We start from the raw sequence: 15,081 nt of genomic DNA on the forward strand, positions 1-15,081 counted from the left end.
TTCACAAATTTTTCTACGGGGAGGTTTCAATGTGAAACTGTAATCTCTCGAACGCTGGACTGTCTCCTCCAGCATTTAATGGTTCCACCTTGGAACTTATGTAGAAGTGGCTGTGCTTTTTGTTGCCCTAAAAACACACGGAAGACATGCTCGTCACGGGCTCCGCTTTGCAATGGGACGTGAACTATAATTTTCTACATCACCATCGTTGCTGTGCAATACGAGTGTGGTTATTTGTGCCAGACTGTTTTCCGATAGTAAACGTGAAGTATGAGTCGTAAGGTAAAGTGAGTCAAGAAATCTATTTCAGTGTAATTTTTGTATTGAAATGCTTCAAATCGCTCTGAGCACTATGGGACTTAACATCGGAGGTCATCAGTCCCCTAGAACTTAAAACTACTTAAACCTAACTAGCCTAAGGACATCACACACATCCATGCCCGAGGTAAGATTCGAACCTGCGACCTTAGCAGTCGCGCTGTTCCGGACTGAAGCGCCTAGAACCGCTCGGCCACCGCGGTCGGCTTTTGTATTGAAGCTAAGTAAGCAATGGTTAAAGGGCTCCATTTTCATATAAGTATAATCCTCTTTTAAATAAATTTCATTTTGGCGACGTGGGGGCCGGCATGAAATGCAGAAATCGTACTATTACAGCATCACACACATTCGCCAGATTTCTTTACAGTAAAAGTGTTTAAGACTTCCTGAACACATCCATGGCGAGAAATCGCAGGCAGTCTGTTAACACTGAACTTGTTTAACTCGACAGCGTGTAGCCACTATTTAAATGCACCAAATCACATCGGGGAACGCCCAGGATGAAAGTCTGACTCTCTGTAATTATCACACGTTTTCTTACGTGTAGAGTCTTGTACTGCAAGGAACAGGATGTAGTTATGGATGGCCGGTATCCTCTTTCTACAACACAGATCCACATATGGATTAATACAGTTCTTTATTACATGAACTGGAAACTTTACATAGCTTGAATATAATCCATGTGGTGTGGTACAACCTCATCAGTAATAATCCTCTTGCAGACTGATGTAATGTAGCTATTAAAAACTGCAGTTTCTCACTGCTAGTACAGTACAATTCTGGTTGAGGTAAACTTTTCCCACGATAGTCACTAAACTGGTGGCTATGTACTGTCGTAGCCCGTGATAAATTAAACGCGCTCTGTCAGTAATCTCACAGACGCCAAACTTTGAGTGAGGCCCGCCAGTTAGCGGTGGCGGCCTAAATACAGGCTGTGCAGAAGGCGTTGGCGGCGTGTTGCTTGTGGGCGTGTCTCTGGCCTCTCGTGATAGGCGCACTTCATCCAGCGCCTACCAATCGATCTTCGCGCTTCATCTTTGCCAACCAGTGTGCTGGCGACAGCTTACGCTAGCACAGTATGAAATCAATCTATGCGCTAAGAAGTACTCATGTGTACTTAATGCTAGCATCCACGTGACTACCGTGAAGTGGTTACAAATCATGAATGAATGAGAATAACTCACTACATTATTATTGAACAGTAAATGTATTACGAAATATTGATGGCTGAGGCATGTGTAACAGTATTTGCACATGTCAACACATTCAGCATACAGAGGTGGGGGGCAAAGCAGTGGCTGTTGGTTAGTCCACACCACACCTGGTTTCCAGGGAACAGGAATCCCATGTGCCTTCCACAGGTTCTATCTACCTGCTGGTTAACTTGGCCAGACGACCCCTGGCATCACCTAATACCATCCTAACAAATATTGCCCTAGAGATCAATTGCATGTGTGTGTTCAGGTACAAGACTCATTGATTGAGGTAGTAGATGGTACTGTAGTCTTAGTTGGACCAGCTGGCTGTATGTGGTCCAGTCGCATTAAGTCTGAACAACCACCTTTTGCAGTGTGGACATGCAGGAAGTGTGTCAGTGAGGTTGTGGAAGGTGGGATGTGGGGCCTTGCTACCTCAGCCTACCATGGTCAGCTGCTGTATGTTTCTTAGTCGACGGTCCTTTGTGCGAACAGCTCCGTCGAGGTCCTCCCACAGATTCTCGACTGGGTTTTAATCTGGGGAGTTTGGTGACCAAGGGAGTATGGTAAACTCATCGTGCTGCTCTTTGAACCACACACATACCTGTCAGCTGTGTGAAGCATTGTGCTCTTGCTGATACATGGAATTTTGCTGAGGAAGAAACAAACTGTGTGTAGGGGTGGACATTGTCACCAATGATAAAAACGAAAAATGAAATGATTGTATGGCATGATTGGCTGGGATCGTCTGCACCCGGTAGCTGTGTGGTCAGCGCGACAGAATGTCAATCCTAAGGGCCTGGGTTAGAATCCTGGCTGGGTCGGAGATTTTCTCCGCTCAGGGACTGGGTGTTGTGTTGTCCTAATCATCATCATTTCATCCCCATCGACGCGCAAGTCGCTGAAGTGCCGTCAAATCGAAAGACTTGCACCAGGCGAACGGTCTATCCGATGGGAGGACCTCGTCACACGAATATTTTTTTTTTATTTTTATTTTTTTTTTTATATTGGCTGGTATGTCCCATTTGGGTTCGGCTCCCAAGTGTAAGTCTTATTTCATTTGGCGCCACATTGGGCGACTTGCGTCCGATGATGAGGATGAAGTGATGATAACTCAACACCCAGTACTCAAGTGGAGAAAATCTCCGACCAGCCTGGGAATCGAACTTGGGCCCAGTGCCTGGGGGGTAATTATGGTAGCACCCAGCTAACCAGGCGGCAGGATAGAAATACATTTGGGTTGATCTGCTGTGCCATCCACAATGGCGATAGCACAAAAGGAATGCCATGAAAACATTCACCAGATCATAATTCTCCATCTGGCTTGCAACATTCCAATGACTGTTGCAGGTCCATACTAGCCAAAAACTGTCAGATGGAGCATAAAACGTGATTCCTCTGAAATGGCCACCAGTCTCCACTTAGTGGACGTCCAGTTGCAATATTGCCATACAAATTCGAGTCCTTATCGTCAATGAACACCAATCAGCATTGGTGCATGAACCAGGCACCTCCTGTGGAGGCCCATAGACAGCAAAGTTTGCTGAACAGTCGCTGAGGAGAGACTGTTGGTAGCCTTTTGGTTCATCTGAGTGGTCAATTGGTCAACAGTTGCACGTCTGTACACATCACTGTAGTCTTCTTTCACCTCTGTCATGTATGGCCTATGGTGCACCATAGTTGCCTCAGTACTGGTTTTGGTTAGTCATTATGCTATAAACAGCATTATGCCATAAACAGTGGACTTTAACCATGGCGGCATGTTAAGTTTACAAACTAAGCAATTTCGGAAATAGTTCCACCCTTGGTCTTGAAAGCCAGTGATCAAGCCCTTTTGGATTTCAGATAAATCACTCCATTTCCACATTACAGAAACTACACTGTTTTCTGGATCGCCAACCCACATTATATCCAGTCCGCTGTCAGTGCTTCCACCTACTGTCTGAATGGCTCTTGCATGTTGATCTCGAACATAAGCTGTGGTCACAAAAATGTTACTGGAGACTGTATAAAAGACCTATGTAACAAACACAGGAGAATAGTTGTAATAAATTCTTCGTCACAAAATTATTAAATATTTATGTGATACTTGCCAGTCCAGTAAAGACTATAGAACAAACAATGCACTAAGGTGTAAAAGCTGGAGTGGTTGGCCACTATGGTGGGTGGTGGAAATGAGCTATCAGAGGTCAGGTAGCCAGCTGTGCACAACCCTGGGTGGGCTGGCAGTGGAGTGGCGAGTGGATTCCTGGTTGTTGTCAAACATTTCGTCATGAAAACAGCATTGTTAAAACATCCACCTATTGCTCAGCAAAACTAAAACGTCATGATGCTCGGAGGAGCCAATGCCCCAACGTACACCATTGGCGAGAAGGCACTGAGGTTTGCGAGTGTCTTGTCTCTGGCCACCCCTGACATCAGTCGGCCAGTGAAGTGGAAATGGCAGCCACTCTGCAAGTATGCTGAATCCAACAGTAGGTGGCAGTTCATGGTGGTGGCTGCACAGTGTAGGGGCAGTCACACGAGTTGGGGCAGGATGCAGTGGTGCGCACAGAACCGTGCTACGGATCCATTGTGTAGGAGGCGGCTCTCAGTAACAGTGGCAGTCCACACAAGAGGAGGCAGTGAGGAGTTCGTCCACACAGGTGATGGCGGACAATGGCTGCACGGCCTTGTGCTTGGACTGTAGATCACAAGGATAGGAAGTCAGTGCTGACTTGCGTGGGCCCTCAGGGGCCCCAGCTGTTGGTGGGCACTGAGTCATCAGCATTGGACTCCACGAGAAGAGAAGGATCGCAGCTAGCAGTTGTAGAGTCCAGGAGTGGCAGGAAGTGTATCCGAGTGGACTTGTAAACCAGCTTAACCCCCTCCCTCCCCTGCCCACAGAGATGGAGGATGTCTAGAAATGAGCAGTATTTATATGGGCCTGGCCCTTGTTTTGTCAAAGCATTGGTTCCCGCCATGTAAACCGCAACAGAGCCACAGCTGAGATGTGAAGCCATCAGGTCACCCACACTGCACACTGTCTTTCTGCTGGTCCCTTTGTTGGCCAGGCTATGTGGTAACCTCTCGATGCCATGCTGCCATCAGCAGGTCGCCCCAGACGTGTGTACCTGGCAGGCCCCCATCTGACGGATCTTCACGAGACTCTCGCGTTTCCCCTGACGGCGTCTTTGGTATGCAACTGTGCCAATTAAATTAGTTGCGGCGCAACAACCATAAGCGATGACTTTAAACATAACACAGACAACTGTGAGGGCATAACAACACTGCTAGACTTCAGCAAAGCATTTGACACTGTCAGCTGTGATATACTGCTGGGAAACAGCAAATGGCAGGTAGTGCCTTGAAGTGGGCCAAAAGCGAATTGAGAAATAGACAGCAGGGTGGTGTCTGGGGGGAAATCTTCAGAACTATAGGTCTCGAAGATACATGTGTCAAATTTCAACACAGTCATCTGTAATGGTGAATAGTGCTCTTTGAGGTGCTAATCATTGCAGTTAAGTCTAAGGTTTACATGGTGAATAGAATCTTCTGCACTGGCTGGTGAAATACTATTAGTACAGTTAGCACTGGTTACCCATCAATATAGGTGCACCCTCACGTTCAAAATGGTTCAAATGGCTCTGAGCACTATGGGACTCAACATCTTAGGTCATAAGTCCCCTAGAACTTAGAACTACTTAAACCTAACTAACCTAAGGACATCACACACACCCATGCCCGAGGCAGGATTCGAACCTGCGACCGTAGCAGTCCCGCGGTTCCGGACTGCAGCGCCAGAACCGCTAGACCACCGCGGCCGGCACACCCTCAGGTGATAGGTGTTTTAAACAGTCGTGGCGCGGCAAAACGATTGCTTAGAGAAAACTCCCATCATTCGTTGTCAGCCGGCCGCTGTGGCCGAGCGGTTCTAGGCGCTTCAGTCCGGAACCGCGCTGCTGCTATGGTCGCAGGCTCGAATCCTGCCTCGGGCATGGATGTGTGTGCTGTCCTTAGGTTAGTTACGTTTAAGTAGTTCTAAGTTCTAGGGGACTGATGACCTCAGAAGTAGAGTCCCATAGTGCTTAGAGCCATTTGAATCATTCGTTGTCAAAATAGAAACAGATAGCGCGCTAAAAGCAAGAATCCATGACTAAACTGATTGGGACCATGGAGCATCATGCTTTAGCTTAGAAGTGTTTGGCGCCAGCGTGAGCTGTACTGATGAGTCAGTATTACGAGCCACGTGAGCAACGTACTGCTAGAACGAGTCTCCAACTGAAGTAAGGATTACAGTCATTCTGTGCGTGTCTAAATTTACACCCTACATTAATATCGGTTTCGAGCAGAAAAGATGCTATTAAACCTAGTGGCAGGTTAAAACTGTGTGCTGGACCAAGACTCGAGCCCAGAATATCAAATTTCGTTTTAGATAAGCTAAATCATTATGGGGGCAGTGCACAAATGGTTTAATTCATACTTAATTGGAAGAATGAAGAAAGTTGAAATAAGTGGTTCATGTAATGTTAAAACAACAGCTGATTCCTCAAACTGGGGGCTATCAAGTACGGGGTCCCACAGGGTTCGGTCTTAGGTCCTTTACTGTTCTTGTTATACATTAATGACTTACCATTCCACATTGATGAAGATGCAAAGTTAGTTCTTTTTGCTGATCATACAAGTATAGTAATAACATCCAAAAACCAAGAACTAAGTGATGTAATTGTAAATGATGTTTTTCACAAAATTATTAAGTGGTTCTCAGCTAAAGGACGCTCTTTAAATTTCGATAAAACATAGTATATACAGTTCCGTACAGTAAATGGCACAACTCCAGTAATAAATATAGACTTTGAACAGAAGTCTGTAGCTAAGGTACAATTTTCAAAATTTTTAGGTGTGTCCATTGATGAGAGGCTAAACTGGAAGCAACAAATTGATGGTCTGCTGAAATGTCTGAGTTCAACTACGTATGCTATTAGGGTTATTGCAAATTTTGGTGATAAGAATCTCAGTAAATTAGCTTACTATGCCTACTTTCATTCACTGCTTTCGTATGGCATCATATTCTGGGGTAATTCGTCGTTGAGTAGAAAAGTATTCATTGCTCAAAAACGTGTAATCAGAATAATCGCTGGAGCCCACCCACGGTCATCCTGCAGACATGTATTTAAGAATCCAGGGATCCTCACAGTATATATATTTACTTATGAAATTTGTTGTTAATAATCCAATCCAGTTCAAAAGTAATAGCAGTGTGCATAGCTATAACACCGGGAGAAAGGATGATCTTCACTATGCAGGGTTAAATGTGACTTTGGCACAGAAAGGGGTAAATTATTCTGCCACAAGTCTTTGGTCACCTATCAAACAACATCAAAAGCCTGACAGACAGCCAACTAACATTTAAAAATAAATTAAAAGAATTTCTAGATGACAACTCCTTCTACTCATTAACTGAATTTTTAGATAAAAATTAAGGGGGAAAAAAAACTTAAACATTAGTGTCATGAAATATTTTGTGTAATGTTATATCTTGTACATACATCTTTTATTAACCTGACACGTTCCACATCGTTACGAATACCGCGAATTGATGGCTTAGCCTCAGCCTAGGGGACTGTTCCCAAATAAATCCTTCACATCGTGCGGTGTCCACTGGTTTGAAACCACTTCGCAGAATAATACTGTGCCAAGCTGGGATTAGTACCTGGGACTCTGTCTCGTGGGCAACGCTCTTACCGACTGGCGTATCCAGGAAGGCAGGAGAGAGACCTAGACTGGGGTTGAAGTTGACCCGTGTTTTGCTTTTGCAGATATCAGAACTGGCCGTCGCTGCGGTCGTGGCGCTGTGCTGCGCCCAGACGTGTGCGGGAGCCAACATCCTGGCCGTGTTCCCGCACGACGGCAAGAGCCACTGGATAGTCTTCCGCGAGCTGCTGGCCGAGCTCTCCAAGAAGGGTCACCGCGTCACCGTGCTGACGCGCTTCGTGGAAGAGGGACACCAGGGCTGGGATGTCATACCCCTCAAGGCTCGCATGGGAAGCGACGACGGTAAATGCACAGTTCCTTTCTCCACGAGAATTACACAGTGTCTTCCCTGCATGTCGAACACTCTCTCGTCCTGCAATCGAGTGACGAACAACCCATCAAAGGTCCAAGCAATATTGGCTGGACGAACCAGCCACACCTCCCACAACTATGACCTCTCCACGTTTTAAAACTGGCCTACACATTCAGCTAACACATTAAAAGTATCTTGTATCAACCTGGCTGTAAAGTAACATCATAATCCCAACTACTAGCCATACTTCAGAAAGATTACAACACGCTCAGGCTTCTAACTAACGCAACATGGCAGTTTCATCTCTCACCCATCCTCCAAACCATCAAAGTCTTGACTGGACCAATCCTTTCCTATACAAATCCCCCAAACCTGCAACGCCTTCTACTGGCCAGTCATTCCACCACAATTGTATCAGTAGAATTACTTTTATTTGTCTAGATCGCAAAATTATAGAATGATATGGCCATATTCGACTGTGATTGGAATAATCTTCAGATCCTAAATAGACAGAAAAAATATTTTTCATAAAAAGTTCTACCAACTTATAACTAAAATGAAAGAATAAAAATGACAGAAAATACCAGAAAAATATCGTTTATCATGTGCACTAGTCATCAGTTGTACAGTCAAGTACTGAAACATTAAAATTATTAAATTATCTATGATTCTGCCATTTAAGGTAGAGACATAGATATGTCTGCTAGAGATCACCACTGTATGCACACTAACATAATTTAATTATTGTATGAAAACACGCTAGAAAAGCAATGTTGGCAATTTAACTGACGGTTGTGGCTGTGCATGCAAAACTTCTCTGTACCATATGTATGTTTGTCTCTCTCTTAAACAGCAGCAGAATTATAGAACCCACAGTACTGTTAATGTGTCACTACTTGATGGTACAACTTGCGATAAGTTACACATGGTCATAATAGTAATGTAATACTCCTCTATCATTTCTCCTTTTTGTTGTCTTCATTGTAAGTTGATAGAACTTTCTATGAACACAAATGAAGATTCTATATTGATAATTAAGATAGCTTTTCCAATTGCTTGACCATACCAGGTCTTATACAATTACATCACACACTCCAAACCCTTGAACACCAAGCACTCTGACTCACTTTCCGTATCTACCCACCCCCACTCGGATCCTGTATTAACATAAAAATCTGCCCCCACCTCACCCATGTCTAACACTCTGATTTCCTACACTTTCCAAATCACACCAATACCACTGTATCTTACACACTTAGGCCAGCACATCTCCACACTCTTGGAGGCACACTTTTTCCACATCCTACCCCAATGAAACTTTAACTACCTCTCCGTATCAGAGCCTTCCAGATGTGTCGCAATATATCGTTTTCTTCCACATAGTGTTCGGAAATTCCTGTTATAAACTTCAAGGACTTGTAGAGGTCAGTGAGTACATAATATTTTTAATAGCAACCAGTGCCCGGAAACGGACTGTTTCTGCTCTACGACGGTTTCAATTTAGAGGTTTAATTGCTGACTGGGAACTGAATTAGGCGTGATGCAGTACAGTTATTAGATAGAAATTCCAAAGGATCATAATCATACATCCATCTGTCAATCAAGCACATTTGTTTGTATTAACACTTACGTGTGTATATTATTCGAAAACAAAAAGAACCCAGCATACTGTACGTACAGTACATTACTGATGGATTACAACAGCGGCCCGATTTGGCGACCGCAGCATGTTCTGGTAGGTACATTCCATCCCGCCTGGTGTCTCTTCAGTTTCTAGTGCAGCAGGCAGACGTCGTGCCAGCAGATCTTCCTCTCTCTGTACAGAAGTCTTGTATATTAAACTTCACGTATGACCCTACAAGAAGTCGTCCATAGGAGCTAAATCCGGCGATCGCGGCGGCCACGCGGTTGGACTACCTCGGCCTATCCGTCTTTCACATATCCTCTTTCAGCTGTCTGTGAACAGCACGCGAGAACTGTGGTGCACCATCATACTGAAACCACATATCCTACGGACATTCAGTGGCACAGCTTCCAAGAACGGAAGGAAGACCAAGGAGCAACTCCGGCACTTTTCTCTTTCCCTCAGCAGGCGCGGGCGCGTACACACTTGCAGTGAGACCGTCGTAGAACGGAAACGGTGCTTTTCCGGTCAGGGCTTTCTGCTCAACATATTATGTACTCATTCCCCTCTACAAGTGCTAGAAGATCGTAAGGGGAATTTGTCTCCTTTCTTTCCCAACCGCTAGCTTCGGGGACCTATTTCCCATAATTTCCATTCCACATTCAATGGGGAGTGTTCCGTTACTTTTCGTTGCTCGTTCTACTCATACAACCACGCACGGGGGCCACTCTAGGTCACGGTTATCAGGGAATGATATCCTGACTTATTGAATCGTGTAGGAAAAATACTTTAAGACGACAAAAGACGCGCCACGAAGGAATTATGCGAATGGGACGGAAATCGGCAGATGTACAGACAAACAAATGATTATAGTTTCAGAAAAATTGTATGTTGAATTCAGGAGAAGAAGCTTCACAAATTGAGCAAGTCGATAACACATTGGCCCACCTCTGGCCCTTATACAACCAGTTAATCGGCTTGGCATTGATTGATAGTTGTTGAATGTCCTCCTGAGAGATATGACAGATTCTGTCCAATTGGCACGTTAGTTCGTTTAAGTCCCGACCTGGTTGGAGCGCCCTGTCCATAATACTCCAGACGTTTTCAGTTGGGGAGAGAGCAAACGGACTTGTTGCCCAAGGTGAGGTCTAGGAAGCACGAAGGCAAGCAACAGAAAATCTCGCCGTTTGGGGGCGGACATAATCTTGCCCAGGATGGCATGCCGTGAAGGGGAACAAAATGGGCGTAGAATACCGTCGACGTACCTCTGTGCTGTGGATGTCAACCAGAGGAGAGGTTCCGGGTCGTATGGCGGAAGACAGTCAGGTTGGTATCTCGCCGCCTCCTGGGGCGTCTCGAAAAACATCTTCGACTTGGAATCTTCTTGACTGAAGAAGAACAGTCTTCAGTGATGAACCCGCTTCGAAATGAGCTCCTATGACCAGCACATCGGTGCATGGAGGATATTCTACGTCCGTTTTGTTGCTCTTCATGGTAAGCCATCCTGACCTTACATTTCAGTAATATAATGGCCGCCCTCAAACGGCGAGAGTATCTGCTGCTTGTCTTCGCGCTCTCCAAACCCTACCTTGGCCAATAACGTCACCAGGTCTCTGCCCTATTGAGAACGTTTGGATCATTATGGGCAGGGCCCTCCAACCAGCTCTGGTGTAACTGGGTTTTCTCTTTTGATGCTAGTCAATTGTCAGGATGAGCATTACTGCAAAGAGCATTTGATTCTAAAGCATTATGTCAGGGTGAAAAACACTAAATAAATTACTTTTTCTCTCTCAACATGTGGGCAGGGTGGGTTCTTCCTTGGCTTCATGCTGCGTGAGCGGCGGCGTCTGATTACGCGTGGCGGTGTGTGTCTCGTGTCGCCGTCTCGCCCAGTTGACTGGAGACGCGCCTCGTGAGGTGGCCCGTTTAATTATTGAGAGCGAAGTCGTGAATCGGATGGTGATACCTTGGACGTGGCGTCCCAGAGTTTCTCTTCTCTCTGCGGCCGCGTATGTCGGTGTTGTGCGTCGGCCAGCGGAGCGGCGCGGCGGGGGAAGGCCAGTGTCCTGGACTCGAACAACGGACTCCAGCTTGCCAGTCTTCAGCTGTCAGATCTTCATCCCAGCTCACAGGTGACTGCTGATGTGAGGCCGTCTCCTTCCCGTCCTCACGAGTCACCCGGGGACGTAAAAATCATACTTCAAGTACCTTCCAACTTGTGTCTTCTGGCGGCGAGGCTGTTGCTTGGTGCTTCTGTGTACGATGTATTCTCTTCCTGCATGATGGTCTTCAGCTCCGAACTGAACTGAAAACTACTACTCCTCTTGTCGGGCCCACTGCGTCTCGCGTATTTATTCACTTCAGTTCACTGGAGGTGAACGACTTCACTGTCATTGCCTCTTCTGTCATGTTGAAAAGCTTCTCGAAGAATCTTCTTAACGTCGGTCATTGGCTCTTGGAATGTAGGCCAGGGCCTTTGATTACATGTGACAATTAAGAAACACGTGAGCTGGTCGGGCGATGCCCTGACGACTGAATCGACAGCTTCCGCTTATGTGGGGAGGGCGATGGCTTCTCCTGGATGTGCTGACTTCATGGTCATTGGCTCTTCAGTCACTGCTGCTCTGCCCGCTGTTTGCCAGTGTGTAATTCTTCTAAACTAAACTAAGTTTTTCATTTCTTTTCTAATTTCTACTTCACTTCACATTGATTTCACTGGATTCTGATGATCGAACACGCCAATATGACAAAATGTGACATTACATCACATCACTCAGGACATCCGACAACTCTGTCAATGAATGCAAAGCCGAATAACTGCCTACATGAGGGACAGAAGTGGACCAATGCGTTATTGACTTGGTCATTTTGTGAAGCTCTTTCTCTTCAATAAATCATCCAATTTTTCTGGAGCTGTAACCACTTGTGACTGCGCATATACATCACATCTAGCCGATTTCCGTCCCATTGGGATAATTCCTCTCTGGTGCTCATTTCTTTTTTCTTCTTTTTTCTCTTCTTCTTAGGGTGTACTTAGCTGTCTCCATAAACATCACGGACCAGCATACACAGCAATCGTTAATATGGTTTGGTATACACGAACTGGCCTATAAATTGTTAAGTAATTATTTCTCGCAATGGATAACGCCAATGGTAAGGATTAATTTCTCTACTGGCATTTGAAGAGATGGAGGCTGATCTACACATGGTTTGCGACTAAGGAATATGCTATCTTGATCTTTTAATTTCTTTCTTGATACTGGCAAGTTGCAAAGTGTCACATACATTCAAGACATCTAAACACTATATGAGTTCGATGGCCATTTAAAAGGTGCAGTTCGGGGATGCATAAGAATACCACTAGTTTCAGAAACTAACTATGGATTTATTACTTGACAAAGATGATTCACTGTTATACATATCTCCACAAGGGATTCATAGGGGTTGAGAAAGTACACCATTTTTATAAGTATCAGTACTTTATAACCAAACTTTTCATGTACAGTTCTGATCACGAATCATCACGTACACTGAAGGTGTTATAACTATGTAAATTAAGGTAGCCTGGCTTTCTGAATTATGGAAGACTACAGTAAGGAAGGTGCCAAGAAGCAACCATATCACGAATGTATCTCTTCATGCAACAAATTTAGAGTAGTTACTTCACAGTCCATTTGTATTAGAGATTCAGAGAGCAATTGACAATGCTAGGGATGTGCATCAGGCTTGTAGGGGTAGCTCCACAGTCAGCACCCCAATCAGAACAGAAATCGCAGTTGGCTGCGAAGAGAATTTTCCCGTAGATACAGATAATCATTTTACTCTATAGAATACACAGATCCGAAATGTTGCTACTCAGGGCTTGTGGGGCAGGAGGGGGGGTCACAAACGAAAAATGCACCATCTCAAATAACATGAAAATTTGAAAGCTGTATAAAATCCAACATGCATGCAGGTACTCATTCAACTTGGCATTTCGTGATCTATACTTTGAGCAATGTGGTTTCATTCTAGCATTACATTGGGGGGGGGGGGGGGGGGGGAGGAGAGAGGAGGCAGCATGTGGTGGGCTAAAGATCAAATTTGCTGTCACTCAGAGTAACCCCAGAATATGGAAAATCAGCGAGTTTCTATCTCTTGGAGGTACTTATCTGACTCTGTACATCAGAGTCTTTCTTTTGTACACAGTTTTGCTCCAGCAACGTATCTAGGGATGAATGCTAGGCTGAAGCCCAATTTACTCTAACTACAGAAAAGCCCAAAAACAGGAAGTTCAATGGAAATTCCTGCCACATATAGGTGTTCGGCTGAATCTCCACACAGTATTTCTTTTGAAAACACAGCTTTATTATAGCAAACGAATCTTGAAATGTGGTAAAGTGGCACTGCAATGAACAGACAACTCCTTAAAATTGTCGGAAAATAGCGATTCTCAAATTAGTAACTGGGGTTTAGGGGAGAGGGAATGCACGAAAAACTAATTCACTATGACCACTACAACATTCCATAACAAGACACACACATCGGGTGGAGCTGCTACTGAAACACATTGTCGCATCTCAAGGTCGTACAACTGCACAAAATCAAGCACGTGTGTAGTGTGTTTCAAAAAAGACTTTACAACTTTAAAAATTCATATAAATTTATTGAAAGGAGATATAGAGCTGGGTTTAGTGTCATTTTATAGGGAAACACATCAATTTTTTTTTTTACCTTAAACTTAAGATGTTGTATGTGGCTTCTGTTGGGTATCCTGCACACATTCCATCAGAAGTCAATTTCTTTCCAAAGTCTCTATAGCATTGCAGGTGTAACTTGCTCAGTGGTGGCGAAAATTCTTGCTCTAAGTTCAGGTAGAGAAGCCGGCACAGGAGGTACGAACATGATATCCTTGATGAATCCTCATACAAAATATAGATTGGTGTCTGATCTGGAGAATGAGGGGGCCTTGCAATTGGCGCATCACAGCCAATCCATTGACCTGGAAGGCTGTCACTGAGAAAATCCCGGATGTCAGCCAGGTAGTGGGGTGGTGCACCATTTTGCATCTTTCATTCTTGGGTCATCCTCGTTGATCTGTGGTATCAAAAACTGTTGTAAGATATCCAGGTACACTATCACGTTGATGGTTCTCTCGCGGAAGAAAACGGACCTTACACTTTGTTCTTGCTCAATGCACAAAAAACGTTCAATTTAGGGGTGTCACGAAAACGTTGCAATGTTTGATGTGGATTTCCACTGCCCCAAATCCTACAATTATGTGTGTTAACCTTGTCACTTAAGTGAAAAGTCGACTCGTCAGAAAAATGATTCTGTCCAAGAAATGTTCACCCTCACGTTATCGATTTAATATATCTGCACAGAAGTTTTTGCGTGCAATTTTATCGTCAATCTGTACAGTTTTAAATGCAAACCGCTTCTCAACACAGGCCAGGGATTTGCAGTTCGTGAGATGCACGCCAGGTAGAGTTCATAAGGCTGGTGACAAAACGTTACGTTGTCAGACTCGTTCAACGACGTAGTCAGATGTTCTTGGATGACCTGATGATTTCCCATGTCTTAACGAGCACCCTGTTTTTACAAAACATTTATGCCACTTGTAAATTGTAGGCCTACTAGGAGGACCTTCAGCGTACTTGGTACGGAAATTACGCTGAATTGTTGTCGCCGACTTCGATTCTGCAAACCAAAACACACAGCTAGCACACTCGGGCATAGTGAAGGCAACCATCTTTAACGCAACTACCGCTAGCGCTCCTTACGGTGCGATTCGGCACTAGCAAACTACGTGGGGATGTATTTCCCTACTAATTGACACTAGTCACCTCTGTAGATACTATGAATTAATGTGTATGAATTTTCAAAGTTGTAAAGTCATTTTTGAAAGACACTTTATT

At 44.6% G+C, this 15,081-nt stretch overlaps 1 protein-coding gene across 1 annotated transcript in view; it reads left to right on the top strand.

Annotated features, from left to right (window-relative positions):
* The window catches only part of LOC126203131 (UDP-glucosyltransferase 2-like), a 105,983-nt gene that overhangs the window by 64,612 nt on the left and 26,290 nt on the right, over positions 1–15,081 (top strand). The window contains exon 2 of the mRNA XM_049937378.1: positions 7,313–7,550. Coding sequence (XP_049793335.1) covers positions 7,313–7,550 — 238 coding nt within the window. The remainder of the gene's footprint in view (positions 1–7,312; positions 7,551–15,081) is intronic.

The sequence above is a fragment of the Schistocerca nitens genome, chromosome 9 (genome assembly GCF_023898315.1).
Source record: "Schistocerca nitens isolate TAMUIC-IGC-003100 chromosome 9, iqSchNite1.1, whole genome shotgun sequence".
NCBI lineage: Eukaryota > Metazoa > Arthropoda > Insecta > Orthoptera > Acrididae > Schistocerca > Schistocerca nitens.